This window comes from Halichoerus grypus, chromosome X, assembly GCF_964656455.1.
Source record: "Halichoerus grypus chromosome X, mHalGry1.hap1.1, whole genome shotgun sequence".
In the NCBI taxonomy this organism is placed as follows: Eukaryota; Metazoa; Chordata; class Mammalia; order Carnivora; family Phocidae; genus Halichoerus; species Halichoerus grypus.
The window spans coordinates 116,736,507-116,760,638 of NC_135727.1; the positions used below are offsets into that span (position 1 = coordinate 116,736,507).

The 24,132-nt window shown below is 44.5% G+C and overlaps 1 protein-coding gene across 1 annotated transcript in view; it reads left to right on the plus strand.

Moving 5' to 3' along the window:
* The window catches only part of MAP3K15 (mitogen-activated protein kinase kinase kinase 15), a 121,127-nt gene that overhangs the window by 37,667 nt on the left and 59,328 nt on the right, over window positions 1-24,132 (plus strand). The window contains exons 4-6 of the mRNA XM_078064457.1: window positions 4,539-4,732; window positions 7,935-8,103; window positions 10,333-10,439. Coding sequence (XP_077920583.1) covers window positions 4,539-4,732; window positions 7,935-8,103; window positions 10,333-10,439 — 470 coding nt within the window. The remainder of the gene's footprint in view (window positions 1-4,538; window positions 4,733-7,934; window positions 8,104-10,332; window positions 10,440-24,132) is intronic.

Consider the following 24,132-nt stretch of genomic DNA (forward strand, 5'->3'; position numbering starts at 1 on the left):
AATTTTTAATTTTGGTTATTGTACTTTTGAACACCAGAAATTCCATTTGCTTCTTTTTTGTGACTTCTGTCTCTTTATCGATATTTTCTATTTGATGAGACATCATCGTCATACCTTTAATTCTTTCAGCATTTCATGTGTCCTTTAGTTCTTGGAGCATCTTTATAATAGCTGCTGTCTAGTCTTTGTCTCCTAAGTCCAGTATCTGGGGCCTTCCAAAGGCAGCTGCTGTCGCCTGCTGTTTTTCCTGTGTATGGATCACACTGTCCTGTTCCTTGGCATGTTTTGTTTTTTTTTTGTTGTTGAAAAGTGGGCATTTTATTTTTTTTAAAGATTTTATTTATTTGAGAGAGCGAGAGTGAGAAGGGGGAGCAGCAGAGGGAGAGGGAGAAGCAGGCTCCCCGCGGAGCAGGGAGCCCAACGTGGGGCTCCATCCCAGGACCCCGGGATCATGACCTGAGCCAGAGGCAGACGCTTAACCGACTGAGCCACCCAGGTGCCCTGAAAAGTGGACATTTTAGATAATGCAATATAGCAACTCTAGATACTGATCTCTTTCCCTCCTGTCTGTGGAGCTTGTTTTTGTTGCTTGTGGGTTGGTTGGTTGAGTGACTTCACTAGACTAAGTTCAGTGAAGTCTCTTTGCTGCTCAGTGTGCAGCCTCTGGTGTCACTCCTTGGCGGGCACAGCGCTGGGCATCTACATGGCTGCTCTGACCCTCCCACCCCCACAAGGGGGTGACGGTGGTTACACCTGGGCTCTCCTCCACTATGTCTTTACCCGATTTCCCTGTTGCGTTCTTCCTGTGTTGATAATAGGCCCGAGTTGTAAGCTGATGACTGTGTTTTTGACCATGCCCTGAGACGTAAGCATTCCACAGCCTGAGATCATTTAAGTGGGGCTCCTTTGCAGGGGTAGTCTTCAGGGCCCGTCTTCAGGGTTTTGTCTGACCTCAGGAAGGCTCTTCTTTGTGCTCTCTGCCCTGTTGATCTTTGTGAAACGAGCTGGTCTGCCTTTGACCTCTAGCTATCTGGAACTACCAGCTTCCTCTTCATTTCCTGCCACAGAAATCTCCCTGGTTTGTGATAGTGCCCATAAGCTTGGCCTTCCCTACTCTGTGTTGTGTGTCCTCTGGTCCACTTCTGGAGAGCTGTAGAGCTCTCTGTTCTTTTTTTAAGATTTTATTTATTTGACAGAGACCGCGATAGAGGGAACACAAGCAGGGGGAATGGGAGAGGGAGAAGCAGGCTCCCCGTGGAGCAGGGAGTCCAGTGCAGGGCTCGATCCCAGGACCCTGGGATCACGACCTGAGCCGAAGGCAGATGCCCAGTGACTGAGCCACCCCAGGTGCCCTGAGCTCTCTGTTCTTAACAGGATGCTTTTAGCCCCAGGCAGAGCCTCAGCACCCCTGCTCCAGAGCTGGGGGCAGGGGCAGCAGCCTGACTCTCCGAATGACACCCTGCTCTAGAGGGAGTGCTGAGCAATGGTGGCAGCCCCCGATCTTCTCAGCTTGCCTCTCCTGACCTGGAACCTTTGCTCTGTGTAATCTGGGACAAAAGGTGATCAGGGTCCAGTTTTTGCCTAGTTTGCCTACATGGGAACTAGGTAGAGAAATGGAGCTCTGGTCCTCTTTTTTTTTTTTTTTTTTTTAAGATTTTATTTATTTCTTTGACAGAGAGAGAGTACAAGCAGGGGGAGTGGCAGGCAGAGGGAGAAGCAGGGAGCAGGGAGCCCAGTGCGGGACTCGATCCCAGGACCCCGGGATCATGACCTCAGCCGAAGGCAGCGGCTTAACGACTGAGCCACCCAGGCGCCCACTGGTCCTCTTGATCACACTTGCCTGGAACAGAGCTGCTCTGGCCCAGGCGGTGGTAAATGACAATGCTGGTGGGCCTGGCCAAGGAGAAACTGTCATCCTAGACTAGAGGTTGTGGGGTAAGAGGGAGCCGCTTCTTCTTCCCTGTCCCCACCCAGGGTAGCATTTCTGTTACTCTGGGCTGGAGGATAGGGGAGGAGCAGGTTATCCAATGCTAGAGTGTGGCTATTCTTACCAAGAGGAGTTGATTTTCTTGAATAAATGTTTCTCTATTTGCTGTATGCTCTTTAGACAATTCATAGAGACTTAAAATGTTTAATTTTTTTTTCTTTTTTTTCTTTTTTTTTTGCTGGTTAGGGCTGTTTTTCCAGGTAATCTGAGAAGCTTCTCATCCCACCCCCCAGGTCTAGCTCTAACGTTTTGAAAAAAATAAACTCTGCTTCCTCATGGATATTTTACTTTCTAGACCTCACTGATGCACACAGTCCTCTCCTTCCTCTGTCTGCAGTTGGAAGTCTTTTACCTTGAACTCAGCCGATTGTCGGTGGAAGAACAAGCAGTTTAACCTTCTGATCGCATAAAAGGCATTGAATTTACTTCAACAACATGGCTTTCTGTTATAGATGAGGGAGAAATTTGTCTCTAACCTACCCAAACCTTACTTTGCTCGACAGTATGAGTCCGTCTTTGAGGATTTGAAGATATTGCCGGGAAGGGAAGGATCTTTGTTCCCCTGGTGCAGGCAGTTCCCAGTGATTGCTGGGAAGTAGCTGGAGTTTTCTCCCTGACCCCAGTTACTACCCACACACCTGAATGTTTGCCTCTTCTGTTTATAACACACTGGTATCTGTATTTTGAGGGATTTAACCCCAATATCTGGTGCACACAGGGATGGTGTCCAGCTGCTCTTCTGGGTAAGTATTCTCAGAAAATCCTATTTTCAGGAATAATAGAACATCAAGGAGCTTAATGGAAGGCAAGGGTTGGCCTGCCACCTGTTTCTGTGTGACCGGTCAGTTATGAATGCTTACTACATGTGTAAAGGGTGGGGAGAAGTCAGAAGATGAAGAGTATTGCAGGACATGTGACCATATGAAATTCAGATTTGTGTCCATAAATGAACTTTGATTGGAACATAGTTCTGCTCACGTGTTTATGTGTTGCCTACAGTTGCTTTGATGCTGTGATAGGAGAGTTGAGTGGTTGCAGCAGAGGCTAGCCCTCAAAATCCAAAATCCTTCCCATCTGGTTTTTTACTGCACAAGTTTGCTGACCCAGTCTAAAATATTTTTGAATGGAGCAGCATGAGTAATTTTTTCTTAAGGAAATATTTTAGGGTCTAACAACCATGTCTCAGTAGGACTTAGAGATGCCTGACGAGTTTCAGGACAAGTAGTTAGTTGGAGTTCAGGTGGAAATAAGCGTGCCACCAGTTCTGTAAGCAAATGTCATTCACAAGGAAAACTTAAAAACCTAGGTCACGTGGGTATTTGAAATGAGCACTCCAATGGTGCAGGTTTTCCCCAGCTTCTGTTTGATCTGAGATGATAGCGTTCTGACTGTTTTCTGTAACTACTGCATTTCTTTCTAATTTAGAAGAAGCTACATTCCTTATTTGATTTCTTGTTCTTGGAGAAAATGTGTTTCCCAAGGTTATGTCTATATCAATTTAAAATACTCAGATAATTCCATTGGCTGAGTTGAAAAAAATTAAAGAGAAATCAGAGGAATTATTTCTGGCATGATATAGACATTCTTGAAAATTAAGTGAAGAGCTGGGAGTTAAAAAGTCTGGAATTTTAAGCTAGTTGCTTTTTGTGACAGTGTAGACAAAAGCCTGACTGATACAAGAATGTCCTATAAGAATGTATTTTAACCTTTCACATGTGCTAAAAATTGAGCATGATTCAGTGCTTTTTAGGGTTAGTGTTTACGCTTTGCAAAGGATCATGATTCATAGTCAAATTGTAATTATTTCTTACAAGAAAAGATACTGTTTTACCTGAGCAGTATTTGACTTTATAAAACTTTAGCATCCTTTTTTTTTAGATTTTATTTATTTGACAGAGAGAGAGTACAAGCAAGGGAAGCAGCAGGCAGAGGGAGAAACAGGCTCCCCACCAAGCAGGGAGCCCAACACAGGGCCTGATCCCAGGACTCCCGGATCATGATCTGAGCCAAAGGCAGACGCCCAACCAACTGAGCCACCCAGGCACCCCTTTAGCATCCTTTTTAAAAACATTTCTGAGATTAGTCCTATTTATTGACATCTGTTCCCTGTAAGACAATTTTTACTCAACAAAGTCTACCTGTCGTTCACCTGTGGTTAAATGGTCAAGCAATAGGGCTTTTCCATCTATGCTGAAAGAAAGAAAATCTGCCTTTCCATTGCAGTTCTTGGTTATCACTGGGTTCAAGCTCTTATTGGGGGGGGCATGTAGTGAAATGATGTCATTCCTATGACTTAAAACCCTAAAAGCTCTGCCAGGGAAGTTCAGAGACCTATACAGATCAGTTCAGCATCTGAAACCACATTTTTGTGTTCTGGCTTGTGGCATTGAGTGGTTTCCGGTCTTGTGCCCAAGAGATTCCTTGTCCTGTTGCACACAGTCATTCTCAGGTGCTTTCTCCTTCCCCGTCCTACCAGGTTCTGCCTGCCCAGATCCACGGCTGTGCTTCTGTGTCAATGACTTTGTGAAACATTTTTGTTTCTGTTTTCCAGGCATCTAGTGGAAATTATTATTTCATCCCGTACATCGTGACACCGTGTGCTGATTATTTTTGCTGCGAGAGTGACGCCCAGAGGCGTGCCTCAGAGTACATGCAGCCCAACTGCGACACCATCCCGGGTCCGCTGTGTGTGCCCCTGGTGGACAGGTTTATTAGCCTCCTCAAGGACATCCACGTGACCTCATGGTAATTCCCATTCGCCGTCAGCAACCCTGGGAGCCTTGCCAGAATTTTCCCTTCATGGAAGCTGTAGACCCTTAGGAGACCGTAATGCCCAGAGAATGGGGAAACCCAGCCAATCCGTTTTGTGCTTAAGTGCTTCTGGAATCCATTATTGTTCCTTGCTCCCTCACTAAGTTGGACCATTGAGGTGTGGCCAAAAGAGAATAGAAGTGGAGTTTTAGCAGGTGAGGGTTGAGCCTGTGTCTGGCCCCAGCTCCCTGTGTGACCTTGATAAATAATTCTGTGTAGCTGTTTTCTCATCTAGAAAATAAGGATGTTAAGTCACTGTTTCTATGCTCTTTCAACCCTGAGATTTCGTGTTTTAAAAAAGATCCTTTCTGAACATGACTTTGTCTCCCCCTGTCCCCAACCCCATGCAGCTGTTGAGGTTGTTAAAATGGCTCAACAAGTTCACTCCGATCATTAAGTTCTTGTGTTGAGTCAAGCCACAGGATATCCTGACCTCAGGATGTCTTGGGACGTGTTCTTGGCAGATTTATGTCCGAGAAGGTGGGGAATACTCATTCAGAGGTGGGCAGGTTTGGGTCTGAGTCCTGGGTCAGATGATTCTGCACTTGGCAGCCTCGTAAAAGTCAGCTCACCTATCTGAGCCTCTGTGCTCACGAAGCCATACCTTAAAATGTTCTCATTCTAAAAGTTGGAGGCCAAAAGTTATCCACTAAACCAAAGGATCCAGTGATTGTGCTTGCCGCCTATTTAAAGGATTTACTCCTGTAAGCTACCTCACAAGAAGGATCTGTCCTTCCAAAACAAATAAAAATCCAGAGCCCTAGCAGAATTGGCTTTAAATGGAAAGGCCCCCACGACCCACTGTGGCTCAGATGGTGGCTCCCCCAGCTGTGACGTGTTACTGTTGTGTCAGTCTGAGATACACACTTGCTAATAGTCTGTTCTTTTTCTATCCTGTCATCTCTTGTTTGGACACAGAGTTTCTCCTATGCACCTTAATGGGGAAATAAGACTAGAAACCCAGGTCTTTGTGACCAAATGCCAGTGTGGACAGCAGATGGGGGATCTTTAGTGGGGCATTCCTGCAAAGCCTGACGCAGTCCAGCCTTGCTGCACAATGAACATTTTAGTGACATTTAGGGAGAAAGCTCTTCAAATATTAGCTTTTCAGGTCTGATGAGGAAATGGGCTGGCTAGAGTCTGCCATCTGAGCCAGGCCTTGCAAAAAGTGGGCTCAAGTTTGTTTTTCGTGAAAGGAGTGTGTGTGTGTTATCAATAGGAAAGTACCTGTTTCGATTTGGTGTAATTCCAAAGGACTCGAAATACCTGTTGGTTGCTTCTACCCCTCGAATGGTTACTGAGAAGGGTACATGGGGCTTCTGTTTAAAACATCTGTAAGAGGGATGGCAGATAAGTTTTTCGCTCAGGTGTCAGCTCTGATAGATGGGTAAAGGCTGCCTGTAGCCTTGTGCTGAAAAGGGATTTGAAACCATTTTCAAGTTCACATCAGTCAGCAGCATCTTCCCTCATCACCACAGGCAGAAACGTCTACATGTGTAGTAAGATGATCTCTCCAAGCCATACTCAATTCAGTATTTTGCTTATTTACTTACAAGTTAGAGCTCTTGTGAGGTTTCTTAGTTTATTAAAACTGTTTTTCAGAATTAGCCTTAAAAACAAGACTAAACTAAAGTCTAACTTCTCACTTGTCAGGTTAAACCAATAACACTTTAATATCTTTGATGCCTTTATAGTCCACCAAATGGACAGTGGCTGTCACCCAACTTAATGACTCCTAAGATTAATGACAGAATTTTAAACACTGGTGGAATCTGCTAATTTGCTCGTTGGGATGACAAGCAAGAGACAAATAAGAAAACAAAGAATTAAAGCAACGCACTGATAATTTTCCGTCCGAGTGCTTTCTGTGGGGCACCACTGCATTCTTTAAATGTTACGAGCATTGGCGTAGGCATAGGCTGTGTACTATATTCACATTTACTTGGCATAGGTTTAAATTTATTAAAAGTAAGTAACATTCGTTCTTATTCTTATGTATTTGTCTTTCTCTGAAGACTGTTAAATTGAGCCTGCTCCTTTTTTTTTAAGGTTTCTTTTAGAGACAGTGTGGGTGGGAGGGGCAGAGGGAGAGGGAGAGAGAGAATCTTAAGCAGACTGTCCACTGAGCACAGAGCCCGATGTAGGGCTCGATCCCATGACCCTGAGATCATGACGAGTCTGCTCCCTTTTTCCCCCCCATGAACAGCCTAGTTTTTCTCTCTATAGCGAAGTCCTCTGAGCTACTTAACCGGTTGATTGTAGATTACTGCTTGGCAGTGCCCAGTCTCCATTAAAACATTACTTGGAAAGTAGACAACATATTTAAATCAATCTATGGTCATTGTAAGTCGGCCTCTATACATCAAATTAGATCATTTGTGAAAGTTTTAAACCAAATACCAGATATTAGCATTGGTAAGAGATTCCAGTGTGGATTTGAACAGCTTTAGATGTTTTTATACATCCCTATTATTATCTGGATGCTCCCAGGAAGGAAGTTTTGTTTTACGTTAGAAAAGCATTCTGGCAGTCAAAAATGAGCAGGGGAGTGGGAGTAAAAGGCAGAGGTTGTCCATAAGCTTCCAGGCACAGCTTCTGGGATTGCTCATGGACACACCCAGTTTCTGGCTCTTGGCCAACTGGAAAAAGCTTTGTGATTTCTGTCTAGGTGGGGATACCTGATAGGTGGACGTTAAGGACGTTCTCATTATACTGTGTTTCATGGTTTTTGGACTTGTATTTGGCTTTGTGATAATGTGTTAAAATAGTGGGGGAAATAAACGATTCAAGTAAGGTAACCTCTTGCTCTGTGTTGGAAAATCCCGGAGGGGATAGGGTGGGCTGAGTAGCAAGTCCTATGAGTCATCCAAATACTGACAGGGGTCAACTTTGACAATATTTCCAAGGTCCTAATGAACTGAATTTGTTGATGTTGAATGGTTAGTTCCCACAAAAGGCGACTAGCAAGTAGGACCTACCTTGTCTCTGCTGGTGCGGGGAGGCTCGGGGCTGGGAGAGGCCTCCCTGTGCCCAGCTCTGTCATGGCGATGAGAACCAAGGTGGTTTGAGCTGCCGAAGGAAACAGCGTCCCACATGTAGGTAGATGATACTGGAGGTTTTCCTATTTCCTCTCCAGCGCTTACTACAAAGAAACCTTGTTAAACGACATCCGGAGAGCCCGAGAGAAATACCAGGGTGATGAGCTGGCAAAGGAGCTGGCTCGGATCAGACTTCGCTTGGACAACACCGAAGTCCTGACCTCGGACATCATCGTTAATTTGTTGCTGTCCTACCGCGACATCCAGGTACGAGCCCCCTTCGCAGAGATGAGTGCATGCGGAGCGCTTCCTTGGCCTGAGGAGTTCACTCCTCACGTGAAGCACTCTTCTGCCCGCCAGATGGTTAGCTAACTGGTTTATGGCCAAAAGAGGATTGTGGCTAGGTCGTAGGTCCCCTAGCGTATCTGTTGTGCGGGTAACATTGGAGGTTTTGTCGCATCAGATGGCCACTCCAGCCAAACCTCATTCACAGTACTGCTCGATAAAAGGAACTTAGAATTTAACAGTTTAGATGCACTTTATGCGAGGCATTGTTTCAAGCTCTTGGCGAATCCCAATTCACTTAATCCTCTTCACAAGCTTATGGGATGTATACTCTGATTATCCCCGTTTTACAAATGAGGCACAGAGAAGTTAAGTAAGTTGTCCAAGGTCACACAGCAGTTAACAGATTGAACTGAGGCAACGTTGTCCTTGCTCTTTACTCCCCGGCTATGCTACTTTCTTTAGGCCTCTGTCACTTTCTTCTTTGTTGAGCACCCCGTCCATCAGTGACAGGGAGGGTAGTAGCAGAGGCACATCCAGGACCCATGGTATGCAGAGGTTTACTCTAAAACAAGCATCAGAGCCTCATGAGGAGTGCTTGAGACAGAGTTTATGGGATGCGGTACCATGCAGGAAATGGAGTGTTTCCTCCCTCCAAGTTAAATGCTGTTGAGCCATTTGTAAGGATGTCCTGACTTGCTTCCCTTTGGGGGGAACACCGGACAGTGTGCCTTCCATGCAGAATTCTACAAAGCCATATTGGAGGTTGTTGACAACAGGTCTTTAAATCAAATTGAGAGAGGCACCCACTTATGACCTGAGCAAAGAAGAATCAACTGCTAAGGAACGCACACCCTGGTGATAAACAGATGCATCTAATTGGCTTTAATAGCAGATGCTATTAGGGATTTTGACAATGATGAAATGATGGCCAGGGGACAAGAGAATGCAAATGACCTGTTTTTGAAGTCTGTCTTCCACTGAACTCCTTCTGTCCTGGCCTTCACGCCTCTCTTCTTTTTATAACCTTCCATTGGTAGGGCTCAGAGGTAAGCCAGAAGCTTCTTGGAATACACTCCCGCCTTTTCTTGAGCAGCAGCATCAAGGTGCAGAGCCACAGAACAGGCGTGGGATCTCAGTGGGCAGTCCTCCTCACTGAACTGTGGCTGGCGGCAGTGAGCTGGCCAGTCACCCCGATTGGAAGCCTGGCCAAAAGGGTAGCAGATGGCGCTGCTCAGAGGGGACCCAGCTGAGACGAACACAGTAGCAGTTTTTCCCTGGGTAATTATGCAGTTTAGGACCTGCTTCTCAACCGGAGGACGTGTGGCCGGGTCTGAAGACCTTGTTGGTTTTCATGGCTTAGGGGTGAGGGGGAGGTGCTGCTGTCATCTCCCGGCTTCAGGCCCCGGGTGCTGCTTAACCTCCCAGAATACCCAGGCCAGCCCCCACAAGCGCGAAGGAGCCAGCCCCAAAGGGTCAGTAGTGCCAAGGTGGAGAAACCCTGGTTTAGATGAATTCAGTTCTTTATGGCAAAATGGGAAGGACCTGGCATGTTTGCTCTCTTCCCATGCTAGGTGACTATAAGATTTTGTGTGTGTTTATATCTCGTTCGTTTTAATTTAATTTTATTTTTTTTAAGATTTTATTTATTTTGACAGAGAGACACGGCGAGAGAGGGAACACAAGCAGGGGGAGTGGGAGAGGGAGAAGCAGGCTTCCCACTGAGTAGGGAGCCCGATGTGGGGCTCGATCCCAGGACCCTGGGATCATGACCTGAGCCAAAGGCAGACGCTTAACTGACTGAGCCACCCAGGTGCCCCATCTTGCTCATTTTAACCCACAGCTCTGCTCATGCTCTTAACTCTTCTGCGCTCACGGCGTGGGAGCTTTTTCTGGGCTGCTGGACTTGCTTGCTTGCTTTTGTTGCCTTTGGATTTAACCTCATCCCCTTGATCCTTTTGTGGCCTCCGATAGCAGGGATTCTTGGTCCACCTTCTCTCTCATTCATTTTGGGTTGTTGCTGTGTTTTGTTTTGTTTTTAAATCTTATTCCTGTTATCTTAGAGGCTGTAAGTAACTTCACTAAATGCTGTCTGTAGGGAAACGCTTGTATTTAAATGCTGAGGCAGTCTTAGGTTGATAACCATTCAGAAGAACCTGAGAAGAGCTGTGGGTCTCCTGTCTTTCTCACCTTGGGACCTCTTGCCAACAGGACTATGACGCCATGGTGAAGCTGGTGGAGACCCTGGAAATGCTGCCTACATGTGACTTGGCCGACCAGCATAATATTAAATTCCACTATGCATTTGCACTCAACAGGTAAGAGTGAGACCTGCTGCCTGTTAAATTCTTCTTTCATTCAACCCTCACTGAGCCAGATCGGGTGCTAAATGCCAAGGTTATGAAAATGGGCAAGGCATCTGGTCTTGGTGTTCATGGATTTTGTCTTTGGAACGTATATTCCAGCCATGAGTTCAGACATGTAACTAAAGCCCTAGAGCTCAGAGCAATAAATGCCTTGATGAGGGTTTGCCCCAAATGCTGTGGAAGTCTAACAGAGGGAGGAAGTCCTTCCACTTGGGGCTTTTAAAGAGGCTTCCCTGGGGTCTTTAGGGCTGGGTTTGGAATTCGTAGTAAGAATTACCTCACATGCAGAAGATAGTGTGGGATGGGGTGGTGAAAAGGCCATTCTACTTGGCCAGAGCAGAAATGGGAGCTTAGTGTTCTTCATGTGCAGTGGGCCTTCAGGGAACATCCAGGGCGATTAGAGTACAGGATGTCCCGGAAGCAAAAGCATGCCCTGAGGCTAAGTGTGGAGGCTGGGACTATGTCTTGAAAGGACCTCATATACATGAATAAGGGGTTGATAGTATCTTGTGGACTGTGGGGGATGAGTTTAAGCAACTGGATGACTGTTGTAGGATAGGAGAAGAGGGTGCTGTCTTCATTTACTAGTATAATCTGAACTTTTGAATACAAATTTCTGGGCTAGATGGAGTTTGTGAGACTTGGAAATTCCTGCCTGGAGACCAGGAGCCTCAAAAGCTTGTGTGCTGGGGGTATTAGGATGCTGTAACAAAGAGACCCAGAATGCAGTGATTTGAGTAAGATGGAAATTGCTCTTTCACCTAACAGTGTAGCAGTGAGTGGGCCAGATGAGTGGCTTAGCACTGCTCCGGGAGTTGTTCGGGGACCTGGTTTCTGACCATTTTGTAGCTCTTGAATTTGTGAAAATGTTATCCCCTTCTAGTTGAAGCTAGGTCACTCCTACTCTGTATTCCAGCCTATACAAAGGGGGAAAGACTGGAAGTTCAGGACAAGTTCCTTTAAAGCAAGTAGAATTAGCACGGGGACACTTCTACTCGCATTCCATTGGTGAACGCATAGTCACATGACCCCATGTAGCCGGAAGGGCAGCTGGGAAATGTAGTCTCTACCCGGGCAGCCATGTGCTCATTCAAACTCAGCTACTGTGGATTTGGAGGATAACTAGGAGTTGGCCAGGTTGAACCTCACAAAATCCCAGGTGCCTAAATGTTTTAGTCCTGCAGTCTCCCTTCTTCCCCGGATAAGATACAGGAAGGGGAACACCATTAGGTGAATACGGTGAGAGCCATGCCCAGATAAACTTACTGCTGGGCCTGCCCTCTGCTGGGGCCAGGAATTGGTCATCTTGAATCATAAAGCAAAAAACTCTGGGAGGGTATTCAAACTTAGCCTGAGAGCCAGAGAGTTCTGGCACCTCCTCATCAACCTTCCGTGGCCAACATCTTCCACAGGGAATGAATAAAGTGAGTGTAGGAGGTGACCTGAGTGAGAGGACTCTTGTGTCTGGTTTCTCAGAGTCTTGGCTTGGCTTCAGCAGCTGGATCAGGCTACACGTTGTGGGCTTGCCCCTGACAGCATCTGCAGGACAGCAGATGTGTTCAGGAGCCCGTGGCTTCAGGAGGCTCATAACACACATGATGTCACATCTCTCTTTTATAGCGAAGCAAGATGTACACGCAGTAAAATGCATAGATCATAAGTATACAATTTGATGAATTTTGATAAATGGACATACGCTGTAAACAAGGCCCCTATCGCAATATAAAACATGTCTATCCCCTCACAGTGCTCCTTTGGGCTCCTTTGCAGGCAAGCCCCACCCCTTCATAGGCCACCACTGTTGTCACATCTGTCACCATACATGAATTTTTCCTGTCCTGGAACTTCATATAAATGGAGTCACAGAGCGTGTATTCCATCGTGTCTGTTTCCTTCACTCGGCATCACGTTTGTGAGATTCATCCGTGCTGTTGCATGTATCGGTAGCTCCTTGATTCCTGTTGCTCTAGAGTAGTCCATTGTATGGATATACCACAATCGACCTGTCCGTTTGTTTGCTGATAAACCTTGGGGCTTGTTTTCAGTTTGGGGGTGCTAAAGAACCGTGCTCCTATGAATATTCTTGCGCATGATTTTTGTACACATATGGCACATTTCTGTTGGGTACATAGCATGTGTCCTGCTCTCATAGACACTGGCAAACAGTGATAGGATTTTTATTCTTTTTGAAGGGGAGGTTTCATGGTCTCTATGAAAATGTGCCTGTTCTCTCCCCCACTGGTCTTTAAATTCAGCGTCCCAGGGCAGGGAGCGTCGGGAAGGGCATCTGCATTAAGCCTGAAAAAAAAGGTCCTGTAACTCTGTTAGGCCAAAGTAGTGTGTGCCACTTTTATTTATACATAATCATACTTGATTAACCCTTGATTTATAAGGATTAAATGAGTTACCACTGGTGATGTTCCTGGCAGAATGCCTGGCCCACAATAAGTGCTATAAAAAAATGGTTTGTTAAATAAAAACTAAGAGGGTCATTTAAGTCAGTCACCACTGTGTCTTGTCCCAGACGGAGTAGAGGTAACTGTTGTCAAACAGAACAGTCTGATTGCCATCCACTTGAAGTAATAAAAGAGAAAAACAATTTGTGAAATGGAAAACCAGTATCTAAGGGAAGTGGGTGTGGCAGGATGAAGTGATCCCAAGACCAGTGCGTTTCCAGTTGGGAAGCGGAATGGCCGGGATGCACGCACACCCCGCAACCACCTTGCTCTCTGACGGTGGCTCTTTTCCTTCTGGGCCCCTAGTAGACAGTGGCTCTGTATTATGGGCCAGGCAAGGTGTCAGCATATTCACAGTCGAATTTGGCACTATGTATGGTTTTGAGAAACTGGATGGCATCACCTTGTGTCTATAAAGGGAAATACAGTGATGGACAGATGATTTTCCTGCATTACAGTTGACCTTTAACTCTCAGGAAGTGGAGCAAATCGTGGCCGTAAATTAGTCACTAAAGGTTGACAGTTAATGAGTGATGTTTGAGCCTCAGATGGCAAGGGCTCTCTGTGACTAGGAAGGCTGGCTGGAGCCAGCTAGCTTTTCCGGCTAGCTTCCACTTCAGCTGCATTCAGAAGCGCGTTCAAAGCTGCTTCAAGTTTGCTCTGCGCACTTAAACTGCTTGCCACTCGGTGGCATGGAATCCTGTATGAGGAGCTTTCATTTGCTGCTGTTTTTACAGCCAGGACTTTATTAGATACACAACCAGAAGAACCTGACCAAGGATCCAGGCAGCAGGCAGAAAGATAGTCTGGAAGGAGGAGTACTGGAATCAAAGTGATAGGTTAGGAACAAGACGTGCCTGCACAAAGTAGGAATGTTCTCATATTCTACTCCCTGTGTCTTCGGGGCAAGACTGCCAACTCCAGAGGAAAGTACTCCATGGGGCCTAGAAATGCATGCAGGGGCGATAGATGAATGTTACAGAATCCAGCTGGTGCCAGGGAGGCTGCAGTCTTGTTCCAGAACCTACAGTGGTCACCTCTTCCTCAGCCCCTGGGGCTGTCTAGCCACGTCCTTGCTCAGGTGGAGGGACACGTGCCCCCAGGAGGGCAGTGTGGGCTCCTTGTCTCTGCTATAACTGCCAGCGTCCTTTTCTTTGTTTCTTCTGTTTATGTTCACTGTTCTCTCTCACCCTCTTAATTCATGCATTTATATGACCATTCTTTATTAGGTGTTTGTTAAAAGTAGAAAAATGATGACCTTTCCCCACTTGTATAGTGCATTGGTCTCCGGGTCACTAAAATCGTGTTGCCGAAGGAGGACCCATGTTTGTGGTGATCATTTTCCTGGCAGTGAAGACAAACACGAATCCTGTGAATTTAAAAGGAGTCACCTGGTCCAAACCCTTCATTTTAGTAGGAAGAAAGAAAGAAAGGCAAGGGCGCAGGATATAACAGCTGATCAGTAAGAGATCTGGAGCCAGAACTCCCCAGCTTTAGCACAGTGCTCTAGATACACTCATTTAATAATGTCACAGCGTCATCTGTGAAACTCTGCCCAGAAAGCTTCCTCTTATTTTCATTTGCCTGAAGGACAACCAAAGGAGCCCTGGGCCTCTGGGAACTGTAGGGCCATCCTTTTATATGTTCTGCTCTGTCATATATGATGAGAACATTAGATGGTAGCTGAAGATTGAAGCCACTCTCATATACTTTTTATACCAAAAGACCAGTTGCAGTATTTTTCTGAGAAATGGACCATCTCAGTATGTTCTGAGCAGTTGCCTTGCCAATAATACATATTTTCTTTTTGAAAAATATTGACCCAAAGGACTTAAACCACTTCCATCAGTCCTCTCCCCAGCCTCCTTGGGCCTAAGAGATCTTCCTTTTCTATCCAATTCCTGCTTCTGTTCCCTCCCTTTTGTCCCCACATCTTCTGACTTTTGTGTCAGGGAAGGCCTTTGTGCTGAAGAAGACCACGCATGAGGGTTTCCTAAAGTTAACAAGTGATGGAAAAATACAATCACATGGGTTATATGTTTCTCTCTCTCTCTCTCTCTCTCTCTCTCTCTCTCTCTCTCTCTCTCAAACAATTTGAGAAATATTTCAAAACCACTCTGCTATTGACAACCCATGAAACTGTGGACTGCATTGCCGTGGAAGAAATGAGGATAATGGTAATTAATGGGATGGGTTTTTTTTTTTTTTTTTTTTTTTTTTTGCAATTCCAGTATAGTTAACATACAGTGTAATGTTAGTTTCAGGTGTACAATACAATGATTCCACACTTCCATACATCACCCGGTGCTCATCAGGACAAGTGCCCTCCTTCATCCCCATCACCTGTTTCACCCATCCCCCCTACCCCGTCCCCTCTGATAACCAGCAGTTTGTTCTCTAGAGTTAAGAGTCTGTTTCTTGGGGCGCCTGGGTGGCTCAGTCGTTAAGCGTCTGCCTTCAGCTCAGGTCATGATCCCAGGGTCCTGGGATCGAGCCCCGCATCGGGCTCCCTGCTCTGCAGGAAGCCTGCTTCTCCCTCTCCCACCCACCCCCCTGCTTGTGTTCCCTCTCTCGCTGTGTCTCTCTCTGTCAAATAAATAAATAAAATCTTTAAAAAAAAAAAAAAAAGTCTGTTTCTTGGCTTGCCAGTCTCTCTTTTTTTTTTTTTCCTTTACTCATGAGCCAAATTATGAAAGCAGCCTACGTGTCCATCAATAGATGAATGGATAAAAAAAGATGTGGAGTGTGTGTGTGTGTGTGTGTGTGTAATGCAATATTACTCAGCCATCAAAAAGAATGAAATCTTGCCATTTGTAGTGACATGGACAGAGCTAGAGAGTATAATGCCAAGTGAAATAAGTCAGTCAAAGACAAATACCATATGATTTCACTCATATGTGGAATGAGATGGTTTTAAGAACTAAATAAGACTATCTTAAATAAAAAATTTAGGACAGTGCCTGGCACATAGAAGAAGCTGAGTGAATTTGAGTTGTCCTTCTATTTCCTGATGGAGAATCCCAACCACCAGTGTTATATCACCTTTAACGATAGTATTTGAGAAAGGCTTCTTAAGAAGAGCTGGAATCTCGAAGGCCATTTGGAGTAAAATGTGAGATAAAGTGAATAGCTTCTGAGTTCTTCCAAGTAGAAGTTCTTCCAAGTAGAAGTCCATTGATTGAGAAACTTTGCATAAAGTTATGGAAATGGTCCCACATGACCTGGGTCCTTCCTTGCCTCCTGTCCTGTTCCTGGTTCACTGCCTTGTCGCCACTCTCACCTTCCCTCAGTTCTTAAGAGGGGCAGGCTGTTCTCTTTGTGGGTGTTTCCTCTGTCTGGAGTGTTCATTGCTTGCCAGACTGAATCTGATGATCCTTCAGTGTCTAGCTAAATGTCCCTTTCCTTAGAGGTTGGGGTTGCAGAGAATACCATATCTAAAAACAGTGTCCTTGCTGTTACTCATTCTCATAGCACTTGTTCTTTTCTCTCATAGCACTCATATTTCTGTGTTACTTTCTAATATTTATCATCCCTCCCACTAGACTAAATTTGGAGGGGGCTGCAGGAGCCATGGTCTACCCTGTGCCTAAGACCATTGTGCCACCCAGTAGGTATTTTTTGAATGGGTGAATGAATGAATGAATGACTCTGTGATCTGCCGTGGTCTACAGTTGGAAGAGATCCATATGGTGATATCTGGGTTCTTACAGTTAAGGGCTTGGTATAGTAGAAGGCAAATTTATTGAATTTTTCTTTATATGTGTGAAAACAAAAATATCTAAGTCCTATATATTCAATGTATACAGAAAACTATAAAAGCAGAATTACTGGTAATACCACCATCAAAGTAGGGCTTGGCCCAGAGCAGGCAATCCAGAAAGTGAAGGGCTGCATAAGCTAGGTCAGGGTCAGCAGCGATGGGTGTTTTCCTAGTGTGGGATCCCAGGTGTCAGTGAAAGTGGGATATGATATGAACTCAGAGGGGAATTGGTCGGTATCACCAAGGAAATCTATGCCGCCTTAATGTTGGTGACTTGTATGTTAAGGTAGGGTAACTGCTATAACAAGTAGCATGACAATTTCAGTGACCTAACATAATGAAATTATGTTAACTTCATAATTATTTTCACTTATGCGTCATTCCAGTGTGGATGTATCGTGCTTTAGCCAGTCTCTTCACCAGGTGATTGACAATCCACTCTCCTCCCATCTTGATGCTCCATGCTCTCTTCGATTCTCAGCTCTCCTTTCAGCTGGATGATAAAAAAGAGAGAGACCATGGTGAATTGCCAGGGATGGGGTGTGTGTGCGTGTGTGTGTGTGTGTATGGTAACAGCTTTGCTGAGACATAATTCACATACCATACAATTCACCCATTTAAAGAGTACAAACCAGTGGTTTTAGTATATTCAGAGTTGTGCAACCATCACAGTCAATTTTAGAATATTTTCATCATTCCTCCCCCCAAAACCCTGAACCCATTACCAGCCACTGCTCCCTATTTTCCCCCTAACTCCCCTCCCCAGCCCTCAACAACCACAATTCTACTTTGGCAATCCATTAGCAGTCGCTCCGTATTCCCCACCTCACTGGCTGGCCCTAGGAAACCACTCATCTGTTTTTTGTCTCTGGACTTGCCTATTCTGGACACTTCATATGAATGGAATCCTATAATAGGGGAGCTTTTCTGGCTGGCTTCTTTCACTTAGCATACGTTTTCAGGGTTCATTCATGTTGCAGCGTGTGTCAGTACTAAATTTCTGTAGCTGAATAACATTCGATTCTACTTATATATAACCCATTGTATTTATTCATTTGTCAGGCGATGGACTTTTGGGTTGTTTCCACTTTTTGACTCTACCTGGGAGATTTGTCTGAGCCTGGTCAGGAAGTGATGTTCGTTACTTGATGGCCTATTTCACTGGACAAAATTCAGTCTCGTGGCCCAACCTAACTGCAAGGGAAGTTGGGAAATGTGTTCTGGCTGAGGGCCCAGGAAAAAAAAATAAATGGGTTTTAGTGAACACATCCTAGTCTCTACTGCAACTTGCAAATAAGGGGTAGAGTTGAAGTGGATCCATCCACGTGGAGATCCTTGAGAGTGTGTCGTCAGAACCAAGAGCGCAGGCAGGAATACTCCTCATCTCCTGTTGCTTTTGTGAAAAGCCAGCCTCAGAAGTGCCCAGCTCCTCATCAGGGCCTACCGGTTCACTGTAAAGCCCAGCCTTTATAGATGTTGCTTGGTGGTCCCAGGGGACTAGAAAAGGTTGCGATGACGGGGGCAGGGATGGGATGATTTAATAGTGGTTCTGCCCTGATACATAACTAGGACCTGTTTGTAGAGTCAGAAAACAACCATTCTGCTTCATGTGTTTCTTTGGCTCTGGGCATTATCCACGCTCAAACACAGGTTGCCTCTAACTGTTCCTTTCTCCTTATGTAAATATGAGGCATCTGGCCAGACTAAGGCACCTGCTTCCTTGTGGCAGGTGTGTATCTGTCAAGATCCAATCAGGAAACAGAAACCTCTCTCAGTATTTAAAGTAGAGGAAATTGACTATATGGAATTGGTTACACGGGTGATGGAAGAGCTGAGTAGCCACACAGGGAACCGAGGCCCCTCAGAATTAACATCAGCAAGAGGCTGTTACCATCCCTCCTTTGGCTGGAGGGACACAGGAAAGAGGTGATGTGATCAGAACCTAGGAGCCAGGATCCCTTGAAACCATTACAAGCCAGCTTATTGGCAGGTAGGTCTACAGAAGAGACGCAGCTATGGCTAGAGCCGCCACCCAAAACACACCAAAAACGGGAGAATGTGCTCCGGCTACTTTGTCCTTGCCCTCCAGATACCTGTCCACCTTGGTCTTCCATTGGTGCTCATGGCTGGCAATCAGGTCTGGGAGCCTGGGAAGCAGCCTGGAGGAGCCCACTCCCCTGGGACGCAGAGCAAAGCAGGTGGCAGAGGAATGTATCTGAAGGCAGAGAGCGGTGATTGGCCCAGCAGGACACTTAACTTCCGGAAACCCTGATCAGTTTCTACATATTTTTAAAACCACCTTTATTAAGGTATAAGGGAAAACTGACATACAATAAGATGCACCCATTTAAAGTGCTCAGTTTGATGAGTTTAGCCAAATAAATACACCCGTGTAACTACCACCATGATTAAGAGACAGAAGGTTCTATCCCTCAGAGTTCCCTTTTGCACTTTTTTGTCACCCCCGCCCCCTTCATGCCCTTCCAGCCCCAGTTTGGATAATGGCGATTGACCCATATTCCAGGTCACTGATCCTTTCTTTCAGAGTGTCCAAATCTGATGTTAGGACCTTTCAGTGCCATTTTTTTTTTAAATTTCAGTTTTAAGATTTCTATTCATTTATTTTTTGAGATTTTCCATTTCTCTCCCAAAATACCTTAATTCTTCACCCATACGTGTTATGTATGTATAAACAGTATATTTGTAATAGTTGTAAGTTCTTGTCTGTCAGTTTTAGTAACAGTCATTTCTGGTTCAGGTTCTATTTTTTATCCTGATTATGGGCCACATTTTCTTCTATGCACATCTCATAATTTTATTGTATTCTAGACATTTTATCTAAACCGAGGAGACTGAAGTATAATTTGTTTTATTATCCTGAATAACTGAGCCCTTTCTTAGGTCTGGCAGTTAGCACATATGACTGATTTTTTGTGTGTTTCTCCTAGAGAATGGCTGGGTTGACCGTGGACTCCGTTAACTCCTCTCTCTCTGCGACCTTTCTGGTCTTGTCAGTATTTGAGCAAGGAGGATTTGGGGTTGCTGTTCCTCATGTCTTTGGATTCCGTTTTTGCAGGGACCCACGTCTGAGTGCTCTGATAACGTATGTGGTATCTTTCTACTTTGAGCCTCTCCTGCACCGTGGCTTTCTTGGCAAAATATAGGGGGCGAGTGTGCTGCAAGAGAATTCTAACACAAAAGGCTTTTGCTTGGGGACCCTTCCAGATGCCATTCTGTCCCATGCTGTTGTCCAAAACTTTGCTGATTTACTCCTTGTCCCTGTGAAGTTTCTCTGTCAAAGACTCGCTCTTCCATTTGTCAGTACCTAGAGCAGGCCTCCCAGCGTGGAAGCTGTCGTGGCTCTTTGCTCACCTCTGAGAGGCTCTTTGTTCTTTGGAATGAGTTAATCAGGAAGTTCTTCCTCCCCTCCGGCATAGTTTATGTATTGTCTGGGCTTGGACTGTTGCCGGGGGAGTGGAAGGACTTTCTCGGTCTTCTAATTGGAAACAGGCATGTCTTAAATGGTTTTTGATGGGCCACCTAAGACAGCGTTGGTCCTAGAAAGGGCTCTGGTCTAGTGAGACGTTTTGTTTGTTAATTCTGAGTGCTTGCTTTGGAGAAAGATTTTTTGGAACTCTGTCTCCCACCCTGTGAACTTTCTCTTAAAGACACATGATATAGGAAAGACGGACAGGCAGACAGGATGCTTAGTGACCGATGAAAGCCCTGGCACACTGTAGCTCACAGTCGCCTCGTGAGGTAAGCAAAGTCAACCATACTTTACACATGAAGAACTGAGGCACAGAAAGGGTAAGCAACTTGCTCGAAACTCAAACAGGTAGTAAATGGTATGAAAATAACCAGAATCTAGCTGTAAAGATTCCCAATCCAGTGTTGTGGTTTGTTTTTTTTTTTTTTTTACTCTGTGTATCTTACTGCATAAATAATAAATACATTTATATATTTTTGTGAAAAACGGGGGGTCGAATGTTTAAAGCAATTGTCCCTTACAATTCTATTCTCTAATTCCACCTGTGTTCCAGAAGTAATCTCTCTCACCACTTTGGTGTATAGCCTTTCAGTTTTCTGTGCATTTACATACTCTTTACTATGTCACAATGCAGGGTTTCTAAAATACACGACCATATAGGAGATGCTCTGTCATTGTCTGTGTTCACTCGGCAGTCAGTGGATGAAGATCTTTTCATGTTCGGTCATCCATTTTACAGACATTTGTTGAGCACTGTGTGCTAGACCAAGTTCTAATCCCTGGGGCATAGCAGTAAACAGACCAGACAGAAAAATTCCTCCCTCTTGGAGCTTACATTCTTAAGTGGAGAGAGATGATAGAAACTAAGTAAAATTATTAAAACAGGTTAGGGTGATAGGGAGGCTGGTGGGGCAGATTATAGTTATAAGCTGAGTGTTCAGAGAAGACTGGACTTAGGAGAGAGTGACATAAAATAAAAATGAGGAAGAGATGAGGAAGCATACCGTGTAAATATATTGGGGAAGAACATTCCAGAAGGTTCCAGGGAAGAACGTGGAACAGCAGGGAAGTTTGTGCAGCTGGAGCAGAGTAGGTGACGGGGGGTGGATAGTGAAATAACCGGGAGCCAGATCTTCTAGAATCTTGCAGGCCACTGAAAGAAAATAGGCATTTGCTCTGAGATGGGAGCCAGACCCTGGAAGGGTGTTTTGTTTTTTTTTGTTTTTGAGATATAATTGATATATAAGATTTTATTAGTTTCAGGTGTATAACGCTCTGATATACGTATGTTTTGTGTAATGATCACCACAGTAAGTCTAGTTAACATCCATCCCCACACATAATAAAAATATTTTTCTTGTGATAAGAACTTTTAAGATCTCTCTTAGGAACTTTTTTTTTTAAAGTAGGCTCTGTGCCCAACATGGGGCTTGAACTCATGACACTGAGATCAAGAATCACATGCTCTACCGATTGAGCCAGCCAGATACCCCATGGAACTCTCAAATCTAGAATACAGTATTAACTACGGTCACCATGCTGTGTATTACATCCCCAAGACTCGTGTATTTTATAACTGAAAGTTTATACTTTTCGACCCATTTCAGCCACCCCCCACCCCTGGCAGTGACCAGTCTGTCCTCTGTATCTGGGAGCTTGATTTGGTTTGGTTGGGTTGCTTTTTTAGGTTCTACATATAAGTGAAATCATACAGTGTTTATCTTTCTCTGACTTATTTCACTTAGCATAATGCCCTCAAGATCCATCCATGTTGCAAATGGCACGATTCCTTTCTTTTTAGGACTGAATAATATTCGGTTGTATATGTATACCTCATTGTTTATCCATATTCATCCACTGATGGACACTTGGGTTGCTTGCAGGTCTTGGCTGTTGTAAATAATGCTGCAGCGAACATGGGAATACAGATATCTTTTAGATGAGTGTTTTTGTTTCCTGTAGATAAATACCCAGAAGTGGGATTGCTGGATCATATGGTAGTTCTATTTTGAATTTTTTTCAAAAATCTCCATATTGTTTTCCACAGTGGCTGCACCAATTTGCATTCTCATCCACAGTGCACGAGGGTTCCCTTTTCTCCACATCCTCACCAACACTTGTTATCTCTTGGGTTTTTGTTTTTTTTTTTTTTTATCTTAGCCATTCTAACAAGTGTGAGGTGATGTTTCAATGTGATTTTGAATTGCATTTTCCTGATGATGAGTGATGTTGAGCATCTTTTCCTGTGTCTCTTGGCCATATTTATGCCTTCTTTGGAAGAATGTTTATTCAGCTCCTCTGCCCATTTTTTAAATCAGACCTTTTTTTTTGCTAATGAGTTGTATGAGTTCTTTATATATTTTGGATATTAACTCCTTATCAGATATATGATTTGCATAGAGAGTTTTGAGTAGTGGAATGACATGGTCTGACTTAGTGTTTAGCAGGATCACTCTGCTGTGTGGAGAATAGATTGTAGAGGGGTGAGGGTGGAAGCAGGAAATGATGGTTACTTGGACCAGGGTAGTAATGGTGGGGGTCATGAGGAGCAGGCTATTTTTGGATATGGCTGAAAATAAAGAATTTTTTGATTGAATAAAAAATGTTAGAGAAATGAGGCGTGACTCCAAAGTGTTTGGCATGAAAAACACGAGGAGTGGACTGAGCATTATTTTTTTTTTTTTAAGATTTTATTTATTTATCTGACAGAGGGAGAGACACAGCTAGAGAGGGAACACAAGCAGGGGGAGTGGGAGAGGGAGAAGCAGGCTTCCTGAGGAGCAGGGAGCCCGATGCGGGACTCGATCCCAGGACCCTGGGATCATGACCTGAGCCGAAGGCAGACGCTTAATGACTGAGCCACCCAGGCGCCCCTGGACTGAGCATTATTAAATAAAGTGGAGAAGAACAGCTTTGATAGGACAATCAACAGTTGAGTTTTGGACACATCAAGTTTGAGGTATTAGACATGCAGGTGGGATGCTAGGAAGGCAGGTGTATATGTAAACCTGGAGTTTAGGGGAGAGCTCTGGGCTGGAGATAGGAATTTGGGAGTCATCAGAATATGGATGGTTTGAAAAAGCAGGACCCTAGATGATACCACCAAGGGATCTAGTGTAGTTACTGATAAAGAGGCAAGGTCCAGGGGTTGTGCTAAGGACACTCCAGTGTTAAAAGACTGGGGAGATGAAGAGAAGCCAGAAAATTAGACTAAAGTAGAAAGAAAATCAGGAGTGTGTGGTGTCCTGCAAGCCAAATGAGAGTGATCCCAAGGAAGAAGGAGTACTCAACTCTCAAGTGCCACCGGTAGGTCAGATATGACAAGGGCTGAGAAGCGGTCAGTGCATTCAGCAGTGACGCAGACCTACTGAATCAGAATATCCAGGATAAGGCACACTGATGCCTGGATCCCATCTCCAGACAATGATTTAATTGGTCTCAAGTGCAACCTCAAGGCAAAGGTTTTTAAAGTGTCCGAGGTGATTCTAATATGCAAGCCAAGGTTGCAACCCCCATTGTCTTAATTCATATCTATCTCTTAATGTGTGAAATGGCTTTATTGTCAGAAACATGTTGCCAGACTGATTAAACATGGGAGTTTTTATCTATAGACTTGTTCATGTATACTTTGGGATCTGAAAATGATAAACAGATCTGAAAACTGATGATTAACCACTAAAGGGATAAGCTATTTAGCACCTGTCCTAAAGTGGCTTTTAAGCCGAAAATTGCTTTGCTTTTAATTTTTGCAAATGTTTGTTTTTTGGGTTGGTTTTTATATATCCTAAGAAGACCTTTTGGTTTGAGTAACAAGGGTAAGTTTCAAGTTAATGGAAAAAATTCAAGGGAAATGTTGCTGTAAATGGTCCAAAGGAAACCAAACAAACGAACCCGAACCCGGATCAGTAATGAAGCATTTAAAAGTGTTAAGTACATTCT